The sequence below is a fragment of the Scatophagus argus genome, chromosome 4 (assembly GCF_020382885.2).
Source record: "Scatophagus argus isolate fScaArg1 chromosome 4, fScaArg1.pri, whole genome shotgun sequence".
Lineage (NCBI taxonomy): Eukaryota > Metazoa > Chordata > Actinopteri > Scatophagidae > Scatophagus > Scatophagus argus.
In genome coordinates, this window is record NC_058496.1 from 14,903,737 (window position 1) to 14,930,434 (window position 26,698).

Genomic DNA, 26,698 nt, shown 5'->3' on the forward strand with positions numbered 1-26,698 from the left:
TCGCTTAAATGACAGGCGCTCAGCTGGCCGTGAAACCTCGCCTCTGCTATATTAACGAGCAAACCCCGGAAACGTCGCTTAAAGGGACAGAGGAGGAATTTCAGGCAAAGGTTGAAACAACGAAAACAGCTGCGAGCACAAAAAAGACAGACAGAGAGAGGAAGGGACGTAGTCAGCCAACTAGCGAGCTATGTGGCAAGACAGAGTCGGAGAACAAGACTGAAACTGTCCCACTGTTTTACCCATCAGACATCCAGCTAGGGGTGCTAACGACTTTTAGCTTCGAAGTCGATTTTCGCCTCATAACGTTAGCTACCTGGAATCCGACAACGCAGCAGTCAACACGGCAGAGAGATAACAAAAAAGGCCAAACTCCCAGTCGACAAGGACGCGTCAGTTCAGCCTGCCAGGCTGTCTTTTTCCTCCCGAGCCCACCTTTTTTTGTTAGGTGAGTAATCTTCAAATTCTGAATATGTGCTAGCTCGCTACATCTTAATCTGCATTGTCTGAACCTTTAAGATCGCCATGTATAGAAATTGTGCGAAGGTTGAGGTTAGTTAGTAATTTCTGGGTGGATTTCACTTAAATGTTTGTACACTGGATGTGCAGGTCTTGACTAGCATAATTTTCTTAATTAATCTGTGAATCTGAGCAAAGAATGACTGGAATCTAGTCTAAGCCAACTGATGACCTGACAGTGTCTTGGTGTAGGGGGCGTTCCCCTGCTTTGTCTGCCTTCTTCACTCTTTCTTTATGTGTGTGCGTGCGTGCCTGCAGTCTGCAGTGGTTATGGACAAAGTGATAGAAATACCAATGTATTAAACACCATTGTGGGTGTGCCTGTCCCGTCCAAATGCACGTGTTAACATTTTAGATCGTTATAACTGCAGAACCCATGCCTGCTGGCACTGGGCATATATGGGCTCTGCAAGAAAGAGGGATCAAGCAGGACTGGTGTATGTATCTGTGAGATTATGACTGTAGCTCAGCGGGTGGAGAGATGGTGATCACTGTAAAGCTTACAGGAGAGAGGATAGCACTGAGTGCAGTGGGCGTATTGTTCCCTTGGATTGCACTTGGGAGTTACATTGCATCATTCAGGGAAGGGAGCACTGACGCTGGCATTAAACCACTGTTACAGTATTTATAAAATCTATTAAGTGTTATAGTAGAGTCAGTTGTTATAACATTACTGTGCTCAGCTGCACAGCAGTACCTCCCATTGTTCAAGCCGGGCATGATGGCATTGACATACACATTAGGCACACGTGTATGCACTTGCACTCACTCTACATCACCCATACAGCACACGTGCATATGGAATCCCCCAGCTGTCTCACATGTATGTAAATAGAACAAGCACTCATACACACACACACACATACACACACATTGCTGCAGCAAATCCATCTGCAAGTCAACATTTTTCTCTCTCTTTTGCTTGTCCACCCCCCCACCCCACCTCCCTGTCTGGGAGAAACCAGTGGGCTTTGTCCTCAGCTGAGTGTGACGTCATGCAGATCTTTGCTGTAACCAACCCTGAAGGCAAGGTACCTGGGTCTGGGCTTGTCCCATGCACAATCACTCTTTGACTTAAGTTCCCAAATGCTAAAACACACTGATAAAATTAAAGAGAAGACACAATTTCAGTCTGTTCTGGTGAGACAAAGAAGCCTAGAAAGTCCTCTCACATCAATAGAAAAGGAAGGGAGGGAGAGATCTGTGGTACATTTTTAGCATGGAAGGAGAACAATGCCAGGAATCCCCAGTAATGATTGGTCTGTTTGCTACTTCAAAAAGTATAGCTATCAGTATGTTGAACCTCAGGTAAATATACTGCATGCCTACTGCCCAAGGAGGATGGAAGAAAGAGCATGGTTATGAGTATTATTGTGTTTTCTCTATATGGGGCCACCTGTACCTAGTTAAGGAAATTATTAAATGAGTACATCATGGTCGCTAACTTGCAGCTTGTAATTCTCTAGGAGCTCAGTTTCCTGATTCTGTCTGAATCGATTAGGCCCAGACTAACAATGTTACAGACTCTGTCAGGCATTGTCCTTTTCACCTTGCATTCAGAATAAAGTTTTATTCATGTGTAGTTTAGTTCGTAATCAGTGGCATTACAGGCTCCAGGTTAAGGGACACCATTTGTCCTGTGATCCTCAGTGTTTGGAGTATTCTTTCCATACCTCCTCTGGCTATCTGACTGAGTGGCTATGGTTTATGGTTGCAGTTCTCCTTTTTAGTATCTGAACCTGGCATTGCTCTGTATGTGTGGAAAGTGGGGTTGGCTATTAAACACGTTTAGCTGATGAAAGCTTGTCAGCCATCCAGTGTGACTCTGCAGGATTTGATGTCAGAGATTACAGATGATTATGTGGGTTAGATCTAGTACTCAACACTGCTCTGGGCTATATTGATCTCTGATGTATGTGTGTGTGTGTGTCTGCATGCACAATTTGTCCTTGAGCCCTTATGAAAGCCAAATTACCTTTCTTAAATAATGAGATATATAGCAGTCAAGGGTTTGATTTAAGTGTAAGAGAAGGGAAGGTCCTCACAATTGCAGTCGTACAAACATGTGTATGTCATTGTGAATACATGTTTTTTTATCACATAGCCCAAAGCCATTACCAAGAATCAGTGCTTACTGGTAGACTGACAAAAACAATGTCTTCCTTGTGTTAAAATAAACAACAACTTCTTATCTAAGTAGCTTCTACCTAATGTAGTTTACCCTTCTATATAACATTATAAATCCTTACAACAATTAAAGGCAGTATACATCTTCACATCTTGACACTCGAGGACCCCAACACTGGGACTCAAAATCACTGCAAAAAATACAGAGCCAGTCAAAGTGGTGCTGCTTGCTAGGGAAAATACCTTGATCAGGACAGAGTGGAGGCAGGTTGAGATGAAAGATAAATTTAACAAGTGGTGAACAGTGGACAGGTTAGAGGACATCATAAACTTTTTTTGCTTGCTTGTATTTTCACCTTAATGAAAACCAAATGTTCTCTGACTAAAGGTAAGAGAAAGTCTTTGGAGTGAAGATGTTGTGTCTACAAAAGTGACTTACCATAAAGGTCAGTTAATCCATGTAACCGTCTGTACATAAGGGGAACTGGTTAGTCCTCTTACAGTGTTTGTGACTAAGTTCCTCTAGCATCGACTAACTATGGCTAATAGGCTATAAATAGGCTAATACCTACTGTATATTTAGGGCAGTGAATGAAATGCCTTTTAATTGGACAGTTGTAATAAGTAAACATTGGGAGATAGTTTCAAAGGTCATGGATGTCCTAAGTTCATTGGCAGTTAGGACCAACAAATCAATGAGTTAATGAAATAAAGGTTCAAAATAATAAGGTACTCACCTAAGCACCGTTTTTTTCAAATATTTGTTTAATCTGTTATTTCTAAGTCAATTTTAGGTGGTCTAGAACATCCCAAAAAGGTTTTAACTGGAGCTCCGTGACGTTTGATTGGGTGAATTTAGTCAGTATTAAATGTCATCTTCAATATGCTGCTGACCTCCTGAAGGGTGAATTCTACTTGTGAGACTGCAGAGTTTATTGGTGGCATTGAAACCAGTGAATGATGATATAGCCACCCATTAAGGACCCGCAGAATAGAAATATTGATCAAATGCTAATTACTAAAAACAAATAAGATCAAATTATTATATTAATATATTTATATATAGTGTGAAAAATCACAAAGAAAGATTGCAAGGGCTCCATCTTTGTTTGATGTGTTTGGTAGCTCTGTGTACAGCAACAGCCTGCTCACCTTTATTCAAACACAGCTGACAGCCGAAGCCCAGAGAGAGAGAGGAGGATGTCAAGGCGACAGTACCACCTGCTGAATAAATCAACGCGGTTTGGCGTTACACTCACGGAGGCAAAGAGCTGTGATATCCAGTTCTGTACAGTGTGGGTATGACAGAGTTTTACTTTTTGTGAACCTAGCAGTACACATTTCATTCAAGTCATTTATAAAGAAAAAAAAAGTATTTCCTGTACACCTAAAAGGATAGTGATTGATTTGTCAACAACAGAAAAAATATTGGTAATAACTTTGATTATCGCTTAATTGTCATTTCTTTACTGCAGAAATGCCTAATATTCCCCTGTTCCAGCCCAGAGTGGTTTTGCAGCTTTTTTTCAATTTAACATAATCTTGAACTGAATATCTTTGGATTTAGGGATATTGGTTTGGCAATACAAATCATCTGAAAATGTAAGATCTGCCAGTTTCACCAGGATGGACAGTTTTCACAACTTTGGGGCACTTGCCTGTAGTACACCACAAAACTAAATCATTTATTTGTAAAAACAGTAAACATATTAATAGCTGAATAGACAAAAACAATTAATGACAAGCCCTAGTTGGGATCAGTACCACAGTGACCATGCTAATCCACAAATATGAGAACTAAAATATCTAGATGGATAACAGAAGATCATACTGTGGGTAGACTGCACCAAGACTGTTTATGACATCTCAGAAACCTCATAATGAATGATTTAACATACATATGTGAAAGCTAAATATAATTTTCTATATGTAGCTTGTGAGCCATTTAGTCTGTTGCTATAGCTTTTATACAGGCCCAGAATCAATGGGTAGATGTCGGAAGGCAAATGTATATCAGTGCATGATATAGGTCAGCACAGAGCTTATCAAGAGCCCCTCTCCCTTTCGTCCTTGTCTTGTTCCCTCTGTCCATTACTCTTCACTCTGCTGTCATTTGTCTAGTTCCCCCAGCCTAGCATTAAAGCCCTCCATCTCCCTGTGCTACTTTTATTCCCATCTCTCCATCTTGTGTGTCAGGCCTGGGCCTTTGCATGCATCATTTGTTACTGAAATTGACTTTTATACAGAAGGAAAAAAAAAGCATTCTCCTTTGGAGATCTGTGATAATTCAATAATAATATTATTTTACATTCTACATTTGTATGTTTGCATAAGAAATAAAACTGTAACAGCCTTCAGGGAGTGATCCAAAATGTGTGGTAAGCTTTTGTCCTGCCTTGATGTTTACAGTTTGTGTGTTTGAACGGGTTCCGAAGAAACCGTCAGTTGACAGTCAGTCAGTCAGTCATGTTTTTTTCTCAATAATATAAGAACACATGCAGTTGTAGGCCTCCTGCAGGCCTGACTTGATTAGAACATCTCACATTCCTCCAAAGAGCTCGACAGCTGTGGTGTGCATCTTGTGCACATTTCTCTCTCTGTGTTGTTGCTTTGTCTTATCTTCCTTGTTTAGCATGACATTTATGAATTTAAGTGAAATGTGAAGTCTGATACAGACAGACAGACTGACAAAAACACTGTTGTTGTTATTGTTTATTTGTGCAATATTTTATGACCAAAAAGTGCAAAGCTAATGACAGTCTTACCTGCTGTACTTTGTGTTTAATGCTAACCAGTGTTGAGTAACATTACTTTTAATAGGAACTTGTGACATTTAGAGCCATTAAAATGTAACTTGTTACATCACTGGTTACTTTGTAATGCATTACCCCCAACACTGGTGCTAATGACCAGATGTCAGCATGCTAACTAATGACTAAGCTAAACCAAGATGGCAATTATGGTAAACATTATACATGCTCAACATAAGCAGTGTCAGCATTGTCACCATGAGCATGTTGATGGTGCATTTAGCCTCACTGTGCTGGCTATAGCACAGCTATATGGCCCCTCATAGGTTATTTTGGTACATTTTGGAAGACAAAGATCTGCCAAGTGAGCCAGTTGTTGCCTATAAATTATAGTTTTTTGTGTTGCTTGGTTTGGGTATTATATATATATCAAAGTTATGATGTATATCTACTTGTTTTCACATAAACTGAAAGCTTTTACATGTAGGTCTAATTTTACATATTCACTGCTGCAAAAAACAGCATACATTGGACTTAACTTACTTAGGTTGCTTGTGTTTTCTCTAGTTGCTGATTTGGATTTTGATTTTGCAAATGTAAAGTGTCTGCTGGTTCAAACACAGAGTAGGAGCTCTTGTGGTACCAAAGCCTCTCATTATTAACTGCTGCTTAACGACTGCAAGCGTGTGTGTTTGTGTTGGGCTGATCTCAGGATTAACCCCAGCCAGACCTCTCTCTGCCCTTCACCCCGCAGTGCCACCCCCCTCACGAAAATGGATGAGGCTCAAACGTGCACGTGCAAGCTTCACTAGTATGCTCTGGTCATTGTAAAGTTGTCTTCCATTTCCCAGTTTTTCCCACTTTACCTGCTGTTGTAAAATCATCACACACATCCTGCCAAATAAACTTAAACTGCCATCGTAATCTTCTCTACTAACTTTGTCTGGTAACCAATCATCAGTCAGGTTGGCTCACTAGATCGTGACAATATGCCCTGGTTAGATATTACTGAGCTCCATAGCAAAGAAAGGGATTTTCCCCTTTTCATTTCACTGTCCAGGTGTCAGGTTGGACTGCATTCATTCGCTACCAGCCTTGAGTGGGGCAACACTATCATGCTGTGCGAGTTCCCCAACCATGAAAGGGAAAAAGGGAATTAATTTAAACTGAGGGAAGATGGACAGGCAAAAAAACTGCCTGAATGCCAGGAGAAGGGAGAGAGGAAAAAACCTGCATAGATACAGGGAGAGAGGAGAAGAGACAAAGAGAGAGGTACAAAGACATGCAACTGAATTGAGGGTGAAGGAGTGAGGACTGAGAGGGAAGGGAGGAGAGGTGGAGAGAGCTTTATTTCCTGTCCTCCATGAATAGGCTACATATTTTTCTGGAACATTCCATCCTCTGAGCTGGCCCGGCCTGTCACCAAGACTCAGGGTGCCACACTCCTCCCCATCTCTGAATTTCTTCCCATTACACTCTCTGTCTTTGTCTTTTCCCCTTGTACATATCATATCATCACTGCTGGATTTCATCCTTCCTTTCCCTTTTATTCCCTTCTTCTTCCTCTTAGCAAAAGTGGAGAAGTAGTGAGAGTAGAAAGTAGTGTGTTGCTATAGAAATGGTGAGAAAAAGGCCACTAACAATGGAAGAGAGATGGACCATCACAACACTTAGGTATAGGTCTTTACTGCAGAGAAATTGCAGAAAGTCAGGGTGTCACTGAGTACATTTTCCTTCACCATCAAAAGGCACTCAGAAACTGGGGGAAACTGACAGACCCAAAGCCACAACAGAATCAGAATACAAGTTTATGAGAGTCAACAACTTGCACGATAGGCAGCTCACAGGACAACAGCTTCAAGTACAGCTCAATAGTGGTCGTAGTAAGCAAGTCTTGGTTTCAACTGTGAGGAGAAGACCTTGAGTTGCAGACCTTGAGTTAAGCCATTGCTTCGATGTCAGAATAAGAAAAAGAGGCTTGAACAGGAACAAGATGGTAAGCTTAAGAAAATGGAGTGGCCAGCAAGGTCTACAGACTTAACCCCATCAAGCTGGTTTGAGATGAACTGGACAGAAGAGTGAAAGCAAAGCAATATACAAGTGCCACACATTTATGAAAACTTCTGGAATAGAGTTGGGAAGAAATTTCTCAAGAATCTATCTGTCTATAAAGTTCATTCTTACTGATGGATTGGTGTTTAAAAAAAGACTTGATTCAAGTGGAATACACCACTCATCTGACAGTGCCACTACATACTGGATCAGTGAATGAATGGTTGGAATGATTGGAGAAGTGGATGGAGAAACATATCTGGTAATGGAAAAAACATACAGAAGTTATTTCAGAAATACCTTATTTGCACAGTCCACCGTTTAAAATGGATTACCAGAAGGCCTATGTTCAGCACTGTCTATTTGCTGTATCAACCCAGTTGAAACCTAACAGCAATCTTAAATTTAATCCCATATAGAGACACCATTTTATCACTTGAAACTTATTTATGTGTTTGATACTAAGTGGGGTATTATGATGTACAACTCCTGTTAAGCAATAACCATCAGATTTTTGTCAAACAGATTTAGATAATTGGCTTAAATTGCAAAGTGAGCAAAGTACACACACATTTGCACACACAGTTTTTCTCTTGGCAGCAAAGTTAAATGCTTGTACTTCAATAGGTATATCTTACATTACAGTGCCACAGAGATGCAAATGTGAACAAACCACTCTGGGTCAGAAACCTGTAGGAACTGGCTATCTGATTAGGTTTGCTTGTGGAATTTTTTAGGGTGGGGTTATAACAGTCGAACTGGCAGGTGAGCATCTTATTCACTCCTGTTTTACTGTAAAACCCAGTTTCCTGAAGAAAGAAAGTGAGATGTATGAGACGCCCTGTACTGGCAGCAAAATAAGGGCTGTTAAGCAGTTAATGTTTTTGCCATGTGGTGACACATCAAAAATGAAACTGCCAAACGTACAAAAAACAAGGATTAAGACAAAAAACATTTCTGCGAAAGCTCATTTTAAATTAGCACTTTAAATTTTAGTCCTGTCAGCTCTATAAATATGTATTTTATAAATGGGTTTGAAATGGCTTTAATACATTCTTGACAGGTCAAAGCTATTTACAGACACTGGTGGTTGTTATTGTAAACAGCAGCCTTCTGACAATATTTCTGTCCTGTTACAACATACTACTTCATTTAAATGTTACCATAAAACTGAAGACATTGCATCACAAGATTCCCATGGATCTGAACCAGCGAGTCAAGCTGCTGCTTGTATTTTCCTTGTAGATATTAGCTGTAAAATTTGTTTCAGAAGCTTTCTTAATATCCGCTGTTTGGCTGCTGTTTGCTCTCATCGCATACTTGTGTACTAACAACACACTCTTATACATGCCAATGGAAACAGACACCAACACACACAGAGGTCTATGCCTCTTTAAACAGAATCACACAGACCCCCCCCCCCCCCCCCCCCCCCACACACACACACACACACAAAGTGTGTGTATACTTTCCTTTCCCACCCTTCCTCGTCCTCCTCCCCTCTTCCTCTCCTTTTGTCCTCTCCCTCCCCGAAGAGGAGGGTGAATTGAACCTTGTTTTCGATATTTAAAACTGGTCATTTAAAACTGTGACTAACCGATTTGCACTACAAGGTTTTTGGCTGTCACAGCAGATCGAAACTCTTCAGGTTTTGAAGGTTGTGACTGGTGCTGGTGGTTAAGACCCCCCCACCCCCCAAAACGCAGCTGGTGTCACTTTGAGAGGCCTAGAAAATTGTATGCATGGTCTGTGTATGTAAACGCAGTATTTCACATGTCATGTCTATAAACGTCATTATATAGACTTCAAAACAAACACTGACATGCACTCAAGTCATCCTGATTGCATCAGTATGTGTGTTTGATGGAATGTTAGTGTTTTTAATGCTTCTTTCTCCTCAGCTCCTCCTCCTCAGGAGGGTTTTCATAGTGAAGACACACCTTTTTTCCCCAAATATGGAAGGCAACATGGGCTCTTAAAGGGACAGAAGTGTGTGTTTGTGTGTGTGTGTGTACTGGTTGCGAGCAAGAAGTCACATTATGGCAGTTTCTTCTGGCATTGCAGTTAAAAGCAGCAGCCGACCTTGTTTCACAGCAGAAACTTTGCCTCGCTCAATCGTGTCTCTGTCTGTTTGTCTCCCTCCATCTATCTGCTCTCTCAGTCTTCTACGCCTTCTACCTCCCCCCTCCCCTCTCTCTCATATCCCCACATCTCTATATTTGGAGGTACAGCACTGAAGCCCTGTCTTGTTTTTCAAACTTCATCTCTGCTCATTTTTGCCGTTCACACACAGACATGCGCACACATCACACACACAAAGCAACTGTGACATACTTCCACACAAATCTATAAACACCGAATCCATCTATACATGAAGCACTGAAACAGCTAACAATTATTCAAGTTGTTCATCTCCAGAACTTTAAACTGTGGCTATTTTGTTAATTAATAATTAATCATGTCTGTTGAAAACAAACTTTAAACATTCTCTCTTAAATGTTAGGATTTTATGTTTTCATTTGTTTTATATGATAGTAAATTGAATATTTTGGGGTTGTTTGTTTTATATGTTATATGAAAACCAATCTGAATGTGTCAAATCAGGCTCAGGGAAGTTATAATGGAGGTTTGTAACATTGTAAGGGCTAAACGATAACTTGATTAATCAAGAAAATAATCATTAGCTTCAGGTCTCAATACCTAAATACATACATACGTGCACAGAGGTGGCAATACCAGCAAAACAGGAAGTTCACTTCTCCTATCTTCCATCAACAACAGTGGCTGTAAAAGCAATAATAAAGTGCAATAATTGAAAATAAAGAGCAGCCTCAAAATACTTACAACATACTTGGTTTTGCTATACACTTTTATTGTAAAGTGCGACTTTAAAGGTTGGTATATTGATAAAGTTATTATTATTCTTTTCCCAGCTAACAAAAATAAAGTGCTTACTTGGCCCAATAAGGCTGGTACAAATTTGTAAACCAGTATTTACCAGCATTTGGTCTTGTTGGCTGCAGTTAAATTCATATCTTTCCTATAAATAAGTTACTATCTGTATTAGCTTGTAAATGCAGCTCAGAATCATTGCAGTTTTATCTACCTGAAAGAGAGAGTGTGACAGACAGCACAGGAAACCTGAGAAGATAAGACAGTTTTGTTTTATTGTGATTATGAGAATCTTTTTGCTATTTTGATATAGCATTTTCATTTTTTCATGACCGTGAAATAAACAACAGAACAAATAGAACAGAACAGGAGACGGAAGTAGATGAGGACTCAGACAGCACTTCAGAGACAGAGAACTATCAATAGATTTGTCTCACATGTCTTGACCAGCACACATCTGACAACAAGACAACCCAGGTTTCCTAAATAAGGACAAAGTGTAGCCAAGTGGTTGTGTGTTTTGTCTGTAACAAGAGGACCAGGCAAAGCTGACTGTTAAATATGTGTTTTTGACAGTTTCAAGTATGTTTTGTGCACAGTGCTTTTAACTTGTGTAATCTCCACCCACAGTGTGCTTATGTGTGTGTGTGTGTGTGTGTGAGGTGAGAGAGCATAAGCACAAGTGTTTGATGCACTTGCTCGCACTGTCTGTACTTTAACCACACCACTCTGTTTGAAATAGTTCTTGCCTAGTCAACATGCTGTTCCTTATTAGCTCGCAGATGGCAAAATACACACATGCGAGCGCGCATACACACACACACATACACACACACACATACACAAGCATACAGCTGAGGGCTGCTCCTGCTACACAGCTGATAAACTTTTTCACATGCATTCTCTGCACTGATCTGCACTCCAGCAGCAGATAAGCCTTCAGCTTTTTATGCATCTGTTATCCATAGGCTGTAAGCAGTTCATGCTACACACACAGTGCCTTTGTGTGTCAGAGAGTATGTGTGTGTGTGTGTGTGTGTGTGTGTGTGAGAGAGAGAGAGAGAGAGAGAGAGAGAGAGAGAGAGAATAAATGAAGGGGGAGGGTGAATTGCATCGATGTTTGCATGTTTATTCTCTGAGGCATTAAGTTCTTTATTAACTGTTGTCCTTTAACTAACAGGCGCACAATTCATGTGACTGGCACACTATGAGAAGAGATTACACAAGTGAAAAACTGTACACAAAACATGCTTGAAGCTGTCAAGGACACACATTCAAAACACACACGCACACACACACACACACACACACACACTTTGGGCAAAGTGCTCTTTGGTCGTTCTCAACTTCTGCAGAACAGGCCAAGCAGGAGCAGGTGGGTGGAGTTTTGGCTCCCATGCTTCCTCCCTCCTTTCACTCTCTCCCCTGGCCAATCAGGACCTTAACCACTATAGCTGACCCCCCCTTTTTTCTAGCCAATCAGCTGGCAGCATCCTCCCCCTCTCTCTTTTTCTTTCTCCCTGTATGCCTTCACTGCTGAGTGAGCAAAGCATGCCTCACTCTATCAGCTGAGAGGAAACCAACAGAAAGAAAACAGAGAGAGAGCGACACAGAGAGAGAGAGAGATTGGCTGAGGGCAGGATTGAAAGAGGGTTGAAAGGAGGGGTGAGGCAGTGGATAGAGGAAGAGAGGCGAAGGTGAGGAAGAGGACGAATGGGAGGAGAGGAAAGGGGGAGCGTTAGAATGTGGAGTGGCTTTTGTATTCAAGATATTTTGGCGGGGCACGAATGAGAGAAAGGAAGAAAGAGGGCAAGGGGGGAGCCTGAGAGTGACAAGGAGAGGGAGGGTAACAACGATGAGTGGGTGGGGTGGGGGGGGGTTGTTGGTGGGTTTTTGATTTGTGTATGTGTGAGGGTGAAGAGAGGTAGACAGGAAGAAAACAAGACACACAGAGAGGGAGAGAAAGAGCGAGAGTGAGAGATCCAGTGCAGGCTAGCAGGCGTCCTGACAAAATGAGCAGAGGGAGGCAGAACAACTTGACTTGGCTATCTTTCTCAACACCACCTATTCAGGAGGAAGGAAGCACAGAGAGGCAACAAACCAGAGAGTTGAGAAAGAGAGAAGGGACCCTGACCCAGTGGAAATAGACACACAGAGGAGGCCAGAAAGACAGGGCAACAGAATAACCCATCCAGCCACCAGACGAAACACAGGAAGGAAGCAGAGAGGCAGTGTGAGCCAACCAGATAAACCCCATCTTTCTAAAAGGGTGAGTGTCACAAGTTCTCCTGCTGTCAAGTCTTGTGTACTAATGTTGCTCCTGTCATATTGTCAACTGTGCTTGGGTGACTCAACGTCTCCTAAAATGGCCACATGAAAGGCAGTCAGAGAGACGGATAGGCAGTCAGACATACAGACAGAGGGAGGGAGTGAGGGAGAGACAGAAAGGGACCCTGTGTCAAACAGCATTCTCAGCAACTATGTCACTGAGCCAGCTTAGTTTAGACTGCCATGACTTTCCAGTGTAACACTGTCTCACTCGGAGGTTTATCAGTTTCAGTCAACGTAACCTGTCTCCCTCTGTCACTTTCTGTCTCTCTTTGTTGCTTCCTGTCTTCTGTCTTTGTCTGATACTCAAACACACACATACACACACACACACACAGAGTTGGATGCCATTCCATCAACTTGTGCACAGCGACATTTCCAAATTCTGGATGGCTTCTTTAATCTAATTAGCAGGTGATTGTTTGCAGGAGCACTTAGCTGCTATTGTGCTGAAGAATGTGTATGTGTCTGTGTGTTTATCAGCCTCCAGGCACAGTGCAGGCCCGGGAGTAGCCTGGGCGGAGTTCTGCTAAAAGTTGATGAGACAATCGGTACATTTGGGAGGTGGCTGACCTCATGCTGATGGTATCACATCACACCTCTGCTATAAGCTGGGTGTAAAGGGTGATCTAAGGACACAAGGCAAAGCACATCTCAGCAGCTGGAGACAGGTTTTCACAAAAGGCCCATTCAAGATGATAACTTAAATCATTGAAAAAATGTCTGTAAAGGGTAAAAAGCCAAATGCTGACATTTGCCCCCATCGCTCTTGTAGGGTTGTCAAGTGGTAAATAATCAGGGAACACTGTTTTCATTATTTGATTTGGCAGTTTTGCTAGTATATGTGCAGTTGACGTTTTCCAAAGAATTTTAAACACATCTTTCCTTTCTTAAGGATGAAGCGTGTTTCTGTGTGTGTGTTGACCAATACCAAAAAGAGGGCAGAGCAACAATCTTGCATTTTGATTTATATTGTGTTGCATTGGTGCACACTGTCTCTTTGAGTCTGTCAGAAGTTTGCCATCAGTTGTCCAGGTTTTTGATTTGAACTTGCCTCTGCATTGTCGTGAATGAATATGAATTAATAATGTGGCAGAATATTCAGTATTAGTACAAGGCATGTATGACCTAGTCCTGAACAGTTATCTAGCCTTGCAGTTTAGGATCTTGATATGATTCACACATTTTTTACTATGATCAAAGTATTGCCTAAAGGGGAAGAAAAACCTGTACTGAAAAAAGTGAAACTTCCCACAGGAGCCTCAGCACCACATACCATTTATATACACAATATAAAATAAACATAAGCTTTGTATTATCTTAATAGTATCTCTAAACTAATAATGGAGCAGGAAAGTCCTCGTAAATTCAGACAGCTGCAAACAGTTTCTCAAAGGTGCAGCATAGTGATTGTCGAGGAGCATGCAGTTAAAAGAAATCTGCAGTGTATGCAGTGACAGTATTTGCTGCTCTTCATATGACAACTGTAAACTAAAGTAATTGTAATAGTTTGTTGTGTTTCTCCTTAGTTACATTTTTTGATTGCAGAACACCAGAAAGTGCTGCTTTGAATCTCATCTAATCTTATGTTGACCATATGTCCATGTTTCTTTTTGTGTGCGTGTGTGTGTGTGTGTGTGTGTGTGTGTGTGTGTGTACACATGCATCCGGGTGTTGTGACGAATGTACACAGGCCAAATGTCAGGGTATTTTCTGAGGATATGTGCTGGCTGGCTGTGAACTCCGCTCACTTCACTCCCACAGAGAGCTGGCTTCTAGGTCAGAGCCCTCAGCATACCTCTTAATGACAAGTTTGTGTGTGCTTATGTGTGTGTAAGTGTTTTTCATTTCACCTACGTGCTGCTTTTGTAAGTTTACAGGGTCTTAAGTGTACTTTTGACTATTTTGCAGATGTTTCTGCTCAACATACTGATGCACCATTTGCCACAATGAATGATCAGTATCGCAGTCCAAAAACACTTGATAGACTGCTCACTGGAACTAACCCAGTGTGAGTGTGTGTAAGTCGTTTGCTAGATCAGCACCTTGTTTGCCTTTGTGTTAGCCTTTTATCGCCATGATGACAAAATTAAACGCCTCTGGATCTCCTGATGTCAAAGTCATTTGACCCGAGACTGCTGACCTTTGGTCTCCTGACCACAGTCTTCCTTGGTCTCAAGGAACTCACAGCTCTGTGCATCCCTTCAGGCCAATACTTAGGACTATAATCTCAAGTATAGTCCTCATGTCTGAGGTATTGAACCTTGTGACCTCATTCGGTATGCATAGTACATAGTATTTCTTGATGCTGTGCTTGTCTTGGTTCTCTTCATCTCTGGACTGGATCTTCATCTCATTTGGTTTCTGTACCCAAACAACTTCTATTTATGTTTTTCACCTGTTTCCTCATCTGTCTTTGTTTCACCCCCACACACTGTATTTCCTGCTCCTTTGAGAATGCAAATCAAAGAAACCTAAAATGTGTAAAACAGGATTAGTTTATTCATTGGTTATATGCAACGATTTCTGTTCATGCAAAAATATCATTTTAATTCCAGCTACAATGTTAAGTCTGATTATTTGACTAAAAACTGTTTTCTGGGTGCAGTCTTATACATTTCACTGTGTCTGTTTTGAGAAACAGTGAGTCAGAAGTGGGTCCTGGTAGCTCAAAAGGATTTTTTTTGTTTTTATATCTGTGACCCTGACACTGGGGAGTTCTACCTGTTCCTACTGTAGCCATACCTTTGTCAAGGTCTTTGGCTGGACTGTAATCCTGGACTGTAATCCACCCCCACCCACCCGCCTCCTCCTTTTCAGGCTCCTTCGTCTGTCTCTTTGTGAATGATTACTTGATACTCCACTTCCAGAGATGCTGCAGATGTTACATCAAGATTGCACCTGGCTTGCCAATGACGTGTAACATCCTCATGCTTCATGTCAGCAGTATTCAGTCTCAAAGGAGATTTGAGATGAATTTAGAGGGTAATGATTCTTTGAAAATAGTGATAGCTATTAGTAACAACTTTAGGAGAAAAGGTAATGATTTCATGGAGATAAAATGTGTTTTATTTACCCATACTGGGGAAATTGGCGCACTGAATATGTAGATTTGCAAACATAAAATAGCTGCTTACAGTTTGCAGAAATGTTACCTTTTTCCTGTTGGTGCCAAAATAATTGTACATTTACAATCAAACAAATGTATGTGACTGTTTCACTAATACGAAGAGCGAGTGTGCACGGCACATCTACATTTTCACAGGTCAGATCGTAAAGGAAGATTAGAGATGAATGTGGGAACATTGTCTAATGAGGTAGTGTGAGTGTATTAAACCCATTAAAATGTTCAGCAATGCAGGGACAGAGTTCTTAAGTTCTCAAGTCAGAGCTGACACACACACCCTGCAACAGAAGCCTTTCATGGGGTTAAGCCAGAGTGTTTCTACTCCTCCATTGGTTCCTGGATCAAGCCTGAAAAGGGTTGGGCAGCCTCTGCCAGCCTCCTGCTCTGCTAGTTTGTAATAAGGTCAGAAATCAAGTGGGACCTAACACCGAGCCTTTGGGTACTCCCAGTGAGCTCTGACATCGGCAGTAACTATAAATACACATTGCTGACTCTCATTCTTCCCCATCCTCCACTCCTGGTGTCAGCCCCTGGGTGCTTGCCCTGGAGACTCCACCTGACTCCAAGGGGAGACAAAACAAGAAGAGGTGATTCCTTGTATTATGTTGATTCAACTCCTTCATGTAAGTCATGTTGCCTTTCTTTGGTCATTTGACTTGCAAATGAAATTAACCAGACATCTCTGTTTGACTGGGGTAATTCTGTTGTCACCCTAGAGCGTCCCCCGCCCCAATAAATATCAGCTAAATAATCAAATGCCCTGGTTTACATAATTTGTCCTCCAAATGTCTCGCCTGGGGCTGCAATTGATATGTGACTCTTAAATACTTTCAGAATCCATAGAGGTGTTCACATCCTGACATTTCCCAAACGTGGGGTTGTGTGACTGGACCATATGTCATTTATAATTACAAGTGATGAAGTCTACATTCCTGGCATCATCTCCATGTGATTCTTTATGTGCGGTGATAGGAAAGTATCGTTAGAGGATGATATATTATTATGTGGCAGTTGTGTATATATACAGGATAAAATATATGGGGAAAGTCAATCTCTGTTTCCCTTTTCATGTCCCCCTTTCAGGATCCGTCTCATTCTTTTGTCATCTTTGACAGATGATCCCTCTGTTCCTGTTCCTGTTCAGGTTTAAGATTGTATTGTCCCAAATGTTTGGAGAATTTGGTTTGAGAGAATATGGGAAGCACAATACATGCTCATATACAGACTATGAAGTTTTTTTTATCAACATCTTACAGTTTCATCAAAAAACGTATTTCATGGGTGTTTCAATCTACTGGAAAACACCCATGAAGAAGTCTAGTCAGCTATGTCTCCTTTTTCTCACCAGTTTTCTCTCCTCTGGCTCAATCTGTAGGCCTACGTCACTTCTACAAACGTTATGTAAACGTAAACTGCCTAATCACTGTCTCATCTGAATGATGAGAAAAGGAAATACAAGAAAGTGAAGTAACTGTTTGCTTGTAATGTATTAGCAATAACTGTATTTCACCTGTGGACACTTCAATCAGGACAGCTATTTTGATTTGTTTGTATATATTTTCTTTGAGAAGCATCCTCGCCAGTCTCCACACCAACCCACCCCCCACCCCATCCTCCTAGCCATCTACACTCTCTCTGTAGCTCTGCTTCTCTTTCTCCCTCTTTGTGGCCAAGCACAAAGGAGCTGTTATCCTCGGGCTACTGGTTGCCATGGTGACAGCTCACTGTGACCCCCCGACCTCCCCCCTCCACATTCCCAAGTTCTGGTCCAAGTGGGTCGAGAAACGTCCCGCTTTTCTTGGCCTAGCACCATTTAGTGCCAAGTTAGAACTGGTTATATCAACTCGCTACTTCACAAGTGAGTTGACATAACCACTACTCACTACTCCTCTACTTCCTCATATTTGATCCTCATTTTACTCCTAAGTAAAGGTTTTGGTTATGGAGCAAAATAAGGAACGAAAAAAATAAAATTTCTCCTGAAGTTTAATGGTTTAATAGCGTTAAAATTATTTGTCATTCAGACTGCCGTAATGAACGTCAATATAAAATATTGACTTCCTAACATGTTTTTGCATTATGTGTGTGCAGCTTTCTTTGGTATAATTTTGAGAGCGTACGTCTGTCACAATGTGTGTGCGTTTGTGCTGTGAGATAAAGTGAAAAGAAACTGACTGAGCACTAATTTGATTTGTTTTTGTGTCTTCTGGTCTCTTCAGGTATCCGGGGGGGGGGAATGATTCTGTCATGATGCCACAGCCATGCCACATCTCGTACCCAGGTGACCAAGGAGGGCGTGTCTGGCTGTCGGCCAATCACAGAGGGAGCCTCAGTCGCGTTACTTCGGCTTCTGGTTCAGAGACTTTTTCTCTCAAGAGCCTCCAGTATAACTGACACTCCGCCACTGGTCAGTTTTAGTCTTCAGGATGATAACTTATTATGATGACCATTCTACATTAAATGTGTTTCTTTAATATTTTGGAATTAATACTTTGACCAAAAGGGTTATAACTTTTAATGGTTAACACAAATCAAAATTTTATACATAAACACAGTCTAGTAACATTGAATCATGTAATATCTGTCATGGTGTTAATTCCTCTTTCTTCACCAACCAAGCAGCAACCGTTTTATTTCTCCTTAGGTTGTAGCTAATGTGCCCACCTCCTTCATTCCTGCTTCTACTGGAGTCCTCACTGTTTCCTGATTACACATCTTGGGATGTTGGCATCGTTTTGTAGCAGCTGCCATGGAGATAGACGGTTTTTTCTTTAGTAGGTCATTTTAGACACAACCTCCAGATGTTGTGCCCGATGCTGGTTGTCCCCACGTGCAGAATTGGACAAGGATGGGCACAGAGGTGAGATACTGATCTTGGGCGTTGTCTATAATTATAAAATTAAAGATAAAAGGACCTGAGTTGTGCTTATATTTTATGTTCAATCAAATTGTATCTATAGATATAAGTATGTGTTTTCCCCTCTGCTTTTGTGGAAAGAATAAAAGATGCCCTACCTATGCCTTGATTAGATAACTTCATGTTTTAGTCAAATCATGACACTATAGTCATCTAATTTATCAGGTGTCAATTGTCAAGGCAATACGTTAAATCCAACAATCAGATTGCTTGGTGCATGCTCAGACGAGAGTTGTGAATGGTGTGAAATGATGCCTTGTTTCTAGATATGATTTACTGCTAGATATGAGATGTCGATATATATATATACTAGTAGTATTATGAGATGCATAAAGTGACTTCTTTCAAAAACCAAAGACCTTAAATTACAGATAACATGAAATATTGATGATGCACTTTCTTCTTGTCCTCTCGTGCCATTTATGTTTTCCATCCCTCATACAGTCTGCCACCGTTAATGGCTCTATTAAAATCCGTCCTGAATAGTTATACTGTATTTTGGTCCTCCCAGGTGCTGTGCGGCTGAGCTTCCCGATTCAAACTATTTGACAGCATCACAGGAGGAGATATAGGACTTCCTATTCCTGTGGAACATCTTGCTCTGCCTCCTGGCACTTTTGAGGACCTACTTGACCCTGTTGCACAAAACTTAGTCAGGACATTTATCCTCCACCACAGTAACCATGCGGCACATACATGTGGAGTTAGCCAATAAAAAGGCTACATTGGATCTTCCAGCACAGGAGGGGGACTTGCCTCCACCTACAGCCCCAACACAGGGCCTAGACCCTGGGACGAGACCAGGGGCACCCAGACACTTTGGACAGGAGGAGTTACGGCTCCAAAAGGTCTACCAGCTCTCCATTTTCTCCCAGCTGGGCGGCTTTTCTACCTCCACAGAATCCCACACTGATACCCAACAGCGATCTGTCCGGTTGGGTGTGAAAAGAGGTCTAGAGGAACCCCAGTTGACCCATAAGCGCCCCCACCTGGGGGATTCCTCAGATAAGGAGGTGTTGGAGGGAGGTGTGCTATGTGGCCCAGCCCCAGCTCAAGGTGTTGGCATGGGGTTAGCAATGACACCCAGTGGGCCTGGGTCTGTATATTCTTGCACACAGATGGAGCACAGAGACTCTGAGGGGGGCCTGTCACCAAGGTCGCCACCCCTCTCCCCAAGCCACAACCCCTCACGACGCCCTACTCAGCACAATCATGACAGGCCCATTCCTGATGTGTTTGCTCCACTCTCACCTAAATCCCCCCCAATGTGTGACCCACATGGTCATCTCTGTGACCAGGGCCATTCCATCGGAGGCTCGGCCAGGACTGAGGCACCTAATGGGGGCCATGCACCCATCTACTCACTAGGTAGCCCTGGAAATGAGAGCTGCAGTAATGGCTCATCTGGAGGTCAGCCCAGTCCCTACTTATATGAAATGTCCACATATGAGACTCCCAACCCTGCCAGCCCCACCAGCCCTCCAGGACCTTTCTCCCCGCCACACCACACAGAGCTACAGGAACCAGGGGAGGCCACTGAATGGGAAGTTGGACTTGAATCCTCCCCACCAGAGCGAAGTGCCACCCAGGCTGCTTCCTCCTCTTCTAATGGCCTGGCTTCCTGGGAGAAAACTCCCAGTACTAATGGCCACCGTCTCTCCTCTGGAGGTCACTGGCCAGCCAAAAAGAGGCTGTTGTCCCCAAGTGACACAGGGGAGTCGTGTTCAGAAGACGAAGGACCCTCCACATCTAAGAGAAGCAGGCTGTCACTGCTGGCTCCAGGACTTGGCCCGGCCTCATGTCGCAGCACTGATGCCAAAGCTGCCCCGTACTGGAACCACCTGCTGCCCTCTGCATGGGACCGGCCTAAGGTCAGCGCACTCACATACATACATACACAAACACACATAATACAATAATTTAAGAAACAACCGCACTGGCCTGTAGTTCCATCTGGTTTCCTAGCTAATAACCAACATGCTGTTATGCAACTTGGCTGTAATAACAAAGCAGTACCTGCAAGAGTCAGAAATTTTTAGATGTAACTAAATATTCCCATTATCCATATCATGAAGTATTCGATGGAAGGAAGGTAGACTGGAGGAAAAATATTGTCATATTCTTTAATTAATGGCCAGAGACAACTTCCCAACCCTAATTAAATACTACTGCTATTAAGAAGCTCAAAGTGATTTTGCAGCAAAGGTTAAGGCACAGCATGCACACATTTGCATGCAAATACCATGTTTTTAGACCAATAACATTTAGAACATCATATGCAAAGGCCTCTAAAACTCTTTGAATATGGAATAAGCACTAGCCATTCCAAGTCAGTGGTTGATGGTAAGCCATCTGTGAGCCTTGGCAGTCCTGGAAAAGAGGCTGAGGCATAGATAAAGAGAAACCAAGAGAACAAGTAAAAGTGAAAGAATGAAGTGATGGCTAGCTCATTATCACGTCATGCTGGAACAGGCTGAGTAGCTCCAGAATAAAGCCCATTGAGGGAGAGTCCATTGTTCTCCCACATGAGTGTGCTGTGTCTCTTATACACGTGCACAAATAAACACACACACATGTACATACATCCTGCTTAAAAAATGGTTCTGGAATTGAATTGGCCATTTTTGAACACTGGGAGGCCAGAAAGAACTTTGAACGTGTGTGTGTTTGTGGGATAGGGAGTGTGCTACTGGTGACAATAGGGTGCACTAGCTCACCAGTTAGTTTTCATACAGCGGTGGAGTCATTTTGGCTAGAGGTGTTTAGTGAACGTGTGAGGGAAGAACAGGGAGGACCAGATAGACATAAGAAAGACTCAAGGACACAAATTAGGGATAGAAAGGAGAGTGAAAGAAAAGGAACAAGGCTAAAGTCAGTGCTGGTGTTTCACTAGATAAGTTAAAAAACAATCTTTTGAGACATAGAGAGACAGGAGGTAATTTAATTCTAAAATGTCATGTGTGGTTTTGATTGAGTGTGACGATGAGACAACGAGCTGACAAAGAGCTCCAAGCTCTGTAGGGAGCCAGTGTTACCAAGGTTTAACGAATACCATTAAGCTAACCATGAGTGAAAGGTTTGCTGTGAGCAAAAGGCTAGCAGGTAGCATAGGATTGGCTTGTGACGAGTCATCTGACAGTTGGGTGGCCTTTACGATGAACAGCAGCCTGGAAATGGGGAATGTTTGTGCATGCGATGCTCCGTCCAATGGTCAGTGCTCAGTAAGTAAGAGGACACCTGAAATACACAATTACATAGGAATGCAGAAACACAAACACACAAATAAAAGCTGTTTTGTTTTGTATTTGAGTATCTTAATTTTCTCTGTGTTTATTGAGAATGTTGTTATTTAAAATTCCAAGCAATTAACTGGCTTCAGGATATTAATAGAGAAAAGCTAATCAAAATTTCCTTTCTTTCTTTTTTTATTTTGTCCTCTACAGACTGCTATGGACTGCACAAGATCAGGGAGGCGGCTGAAAAGTGGGCTGCGGCTGAAAAGGTGAGTACACTGTTATATTTGCAACAAGAGAACAAAATCTAAACTTGAGAAATGTCAGTTCTGGGAAAGACAGTGGGAGTTTGCGTAGGTTGTATGTAACTCTAAATTAAAGGGTTCTGTGTCTGGACTTGACTACTCAGACACTCACAGGCATGTGACATGTTGATTAAAACAAAATTAGTGTAATCTTAACCACTAACCACTGGTCTGTTTCGTGTGTGCTTGCGGTCATTCAGTCGGCAGCTGCGCAGCGGCAGACACACGGACACCGGACGCTCAACACGCTCGAGTTGGCCCTCCTCTTCCATCAGCAGATCACTACTCGGCAACTTTGAGGTACAAATTGTAAACATTGACATAACATAACATAACATAACATAACATAACATAACATAACATAACATAGCATAACATAGCATAACATAGCATAACATAGCATAACATAACATTCACAGAGTGAATCTTGTTTCGTCCTTGACAACATACACTGTGTGGTATATCATTGGTATATCATTAGGTATACCTTTATGATAAAATGCCCTCAAATATAACAGTACAGCTGTGAATTTTACCTTTACAAAGTTTATAATGTTCAGTTTTTGATGACATTGTTGGGAATGTGTAAGTTCAATTTTATGTTGATTATTAAAGTCATAGTTAAGACTGGTGTGGCTGCTGGACTATATTATGTTTGACAAGTGCTCCCAAATTTTTGTTGTTTGTGTCTTTTTTTGTCTTTTAGAACATCACAACAATGCTCTCAGTTCTAAAACATATAAAACAGTTAACACCTCGATCACAGAATCAAAATAAAAAAACTCTTCTAAGACTTTGGAGAACTTTACTGAATGCTTAGAAATGATCGGGATTGTGAGTGTCTTGCCCAGGGCATGTCTGAGTTGAGTTTGTAAAACAGATGTTTAATTCTTTGTAACATTTTATAGGTTCATAGGTTTCAAACCATATGTGTAATGAACCCTAAGTTTTCCTGTTCATAACTACATCCCCTCCTCTCTTTCTCTCGACCAGGAGTCGATACTGAAGGGACGATTCTCCCCATCAGGTCGGATCGAAGGCTTCACGGCGGAAATCGGCGCCAGCGGCTCCTATTGTCCACAGCACGTCACCCTGCCCGTGCAGGTTACGTACTATGACATCTCAGAGCACAGTGCTCCCTCACCCTTCCTGGTCAGTGTGTGTGTGTGTGTGGGTGTGTTTGTTTTTGCAAGGTAGTGTTTGTGCGTGGTTGTGTACACACTTAGACAAGCACAAACAGTAAACCAACCAAAGAAAACAACACTTTTTATTGCACATGGCAGCTTTGTTTAATAGGATAAAAAAAATAATAGACTTTTTGAAAGAAAAACAAAGCAAAGCTAGAGATCAGACGCCCAAAACAATAACAAATATAGAACTGCCTTCAACAAGATTGATGTTGGCTTGTTTCCTCAGAGCCAGATGTAAAAGAAGTATGTGCTGTGCTTTTCCTTTCGTGCATGTATTGCGAAGCCTTTTCCCACATCTGTTCATAGCACTACTGAATCCAATACAATTCATCACATGTATATGATCATATAACATAAGATCACCAGGACCCGAGAAAGTTTGGACCAGCATTAATATGTGAACAGCTTTAGTCTTGCATACAAGGATTTGTGAAGTGTGTCTGCAGTTACACTGGACCGTTTGGAAACCAGCTGTTTTCACTTCCTTAGCTTCGTGCCTTGTGTTGACTCTGAACTGTATAAAAGTGGTGACTGTTAGGCCTCTTTTGATTCAGTTAATTGAAATGTTAATTGACATTTAATGTAACATGACCCTGTACAGCTGCCTTTGATTCTACAGAGATGAAAATAAGCATTGTAATGCTGCTGTCATACTGCTGCTCATTAAAAGTTTAATTTTAGCATATTTAATCCAGATCCTGTCCTGATGTTAACGTTCCTAGCTATTAAAATGTACCAAAGAGTAAGTTATTCCATCATTAAAGTGTCTCAGGACATTTAATAAGTGTCTTGTCTTTGTCTGTCCCACACACAGGGGGTGATATCTCTCGAACCTCTTGGAAAGAAAGGATACAGCATACCCAAAGCAGGGACCATTCAAGTGGTAAGCTTCATCTCATCTTTTCATTTTTTAATGAAAATTTAAGTTTCAATTTAAGTTACTTTATTAATCCCAAGCTGGGAAATTACTTCTCTGCATTTAACCCATCACTGATTGAAACACACACACACATGCAACATGCAACATGCAGTGAAACACACAGGAGCAGTGGGCTGCATCAAGCGCCCGGGGAGCATATATTGGGGGTTAAGTGCCTTGCTCAAGGGCACATCAGCCGGCTAATGGGGGATGGGGACACTCTTTTCTATTCTTTTGCTCAGGAAAAGTCCAGACTGCCAGACATTAAAACTTTCAAATATCTCATCTGTGATACTGCTGCGTTTAATATGATAATGTGGAATAACATGCAATACACTATGTTGATGTTGTGATTGTAGATTACATTGCATTAATAACATTAGTGACATGTACTAAATTTTGTACAGTAGTTTTTGATTGAAAAAAGAAAGCCTCTTGTAACTTGTAACCTTTACCAGCAGTCTTATGAAATATTGACATTACTCTGACTGTTCTCAGACCTTATTTAATCCCAACAAAACTGTGGTGAAGATGTTCCTGGTGACCTACAACTTCAGTGACATGCCCGCCAATCACATGACCTTCCTGCGTCACCGTATCTTCCTGGTGCCAGTTGAGGAGGGCGTTGAAGGGAAGGGCGAGGTGTCTCCAGGGGGTGGGGTGATAGACAGGAAGAAGATTCTCTGCTACCTGATACATCTCAGGTATGACTGAGGCTACCGATGTCTGCATTAATTTTGCATCCGAACACTTGACGTTTACATTTTCCTTTATTAGCTGTAGCTTTATTAGCAGTAATAATTTAAAAGTGAAAAAAAAACTGTTAATACATAATGCCCTACTGATTTTTTTTTATTGATTAGCAAGCTACTTTACTGCACTTACATGTTTTTTTTGTTGTTTTTTGGTTCTGGCTTTCTCAGATTCCAGAGCTCCAAATCTGGGAAGATCTACTTGCACAATGATATCCGGCTGCTATTCTCCCGCAAATCCATCGAAGTGGACACAGGGATCCCTTATGAGCTGAAATCTTTCACCGAGGTGCCAAGAAACCCTAAATACTCCCCCCGCGTGTGACCCTAGGTTGAGCCTTTGACCCTCCACAACACCAACGCAGCCCCTCCTGTGCTTCCTATAGAGGGGGGAGGGAAACAGACAGACTGCTAAAATGATGGAAACAAAACTTGACAAGACTTGATGAGACACGCCACATACACACAAGACACAGGTGCACACATTATACAGTGTTGGTGATAGCAAAAGCCCTGCTTTTATTGCCTTTAATTCTCCATTAAGAGACTAAACAATGTGATGATAGAAAACCACTCAGTGAAACAATCTTCCATTCTCTGAAGATATTAGAAATGTTAGTGTAGTAGCAGTTCAGCACGGATGCAGTCAAAAGCAGGGCTTTTCCAAAACCTCCGGTCTGTACGAACACTGACACACACACCAAAAGAGACTCACCCACAGCACATACTCCACACGCCACAGCCGAAACACTTCTGGTGGCAACTCTCTAAGTTCAGTGTTAACGTGCATGCCTTGTGACTTAATTAAACACCTGAATTTTCCTCTAGTGCCGTATCACACTGTCCTTCACTCTGCCTGCAGATCCAGTCTGACAAAAGGCCACAAAACAATAAGCACATCCTTCATTGTGGGGAGACTGAAATTATTAGCCTCCTTTCACACACACGCACAGTTTCTGACCAGCGGACGACACGAACACTAGTGAAAGCATAGGCTGAAACAGAATCGGCCGTCTCCATCTTGGATGTCTCATCGTTTAAAGCGTGACAAAAAAAAGTACACCCCAACATGATTTGATCAAACTCAGGACATCTGTTGAAGAATAAATTTATCTTCTTACCATTTCACTTATCATGGTACAGACCACTGTGTACACTTCAAGCCAGGAGGGCCATACCATGTCATGAAAAACAGGGGAATCCAGTTCATTTTATGTAGCCAGACTGAGGGACACTGTGCTGTTTCTTTCTGTTCAGAACAGTCTGATGTTGGAGCAGAAAATATAAAAGCATCTGTAGTATTTTTAATTTATGTTTTCGCAAATGTCTTAATAAGCAATATGCTGCACAAAGTAGAGTGTGTTTTTCAGCTGGACAAGCTTTCTCTTGGGAGGGGGTGGGAAGGAGAAAGCGGAGGATTGACAGTGAGGGAAGAAATGGGATGAGGGAGGGATGGTGAGGGAGGGAAGGGTGGTGGGGTATTTAATATGGGGAAAAAGTCTATGTATATTTAAAAGAATAAACTCTGCGCCTGGCGAGTATCACCTGTGTTTGTTGCTGTTGACTGATATCTGTCATGGAAAACCT

General features: G+C 41.8%; 1 protein-coding gene across 3 annotated transcripts; it reads left to right on the plus strand.

The window, feature by feature from the left end:
• Nucleotides 1-30: 30 nt before the first annotated feature.
• Nucleotides 31-25,938, plus strand: LOC124057302 (protein FAM214B). 3 transcript variants are annotated; one of them, XM_046385376.1, is made up of 11 exons: nt 31-448; nt 12,413-12,609; nt 18,015-18,202; nt 18,440-18,655; nt 19,224-20,583; nt 22,156-22,214; nt 22,451-22,550; nt 23,244-23,402; nt 24,255-24,323; nt 24,858-25,063; nt 25,283-25,938. In XM_046385376.1, the coding sequence occupies exons 5-11, from the start codon at nt 19,396-19,398 to the stop codon at nt 25,434-25,436; spliced, it is 1,935 nt and encodes a 644-aa protein (XP_046241332.1). In that variant the 5' UTR covers nt 31-448; nt 12,413-12,609; nt 18,015-18,202; nt 18,440-18,655; nt 19,224-19,395; the 3' UTR covers nt 25,437-25,938. The 3 variants fall into 3 exon arrangements, with proteins under 3 accessions (XP_046241332.1, XP_046241330.1, XP_046241331.1); XM_046385374.1 differs by lacking the exon at nt 12,413-12,609; XM_046385375.1 differs by lacking the exon at nt 31-448 and having other exon boundaries at nt 12,225-12,609.
• Nucleotides 25,939-26,698: the final 760 nt, after the last annotated feature.

Bases quoted from the DNA above. Each gene is read 5' to 3' on its own strand.
- LOC124057302 (XM_046385376.1), top strand. From the start codon at position 19,396: ATGCGGCACATACATGTGGAGTTAGCCAATAAAAAGGCTACATTGGAT. The intron at 20,584-22,155 runs GTCAGCGCACTC...TGTCCTCTACAG, and splicing joins CTGCATGGGACCGGCCTAAG to ACTGCTATGGACTGCACAAG. The intron at 22,551-23,243 runs GTACAAATTGTA...TCTCTCGACCAG, and splicing joins CACTACTCGGCAACTTTGAG to GAGTCGATACTGAAGGGACG.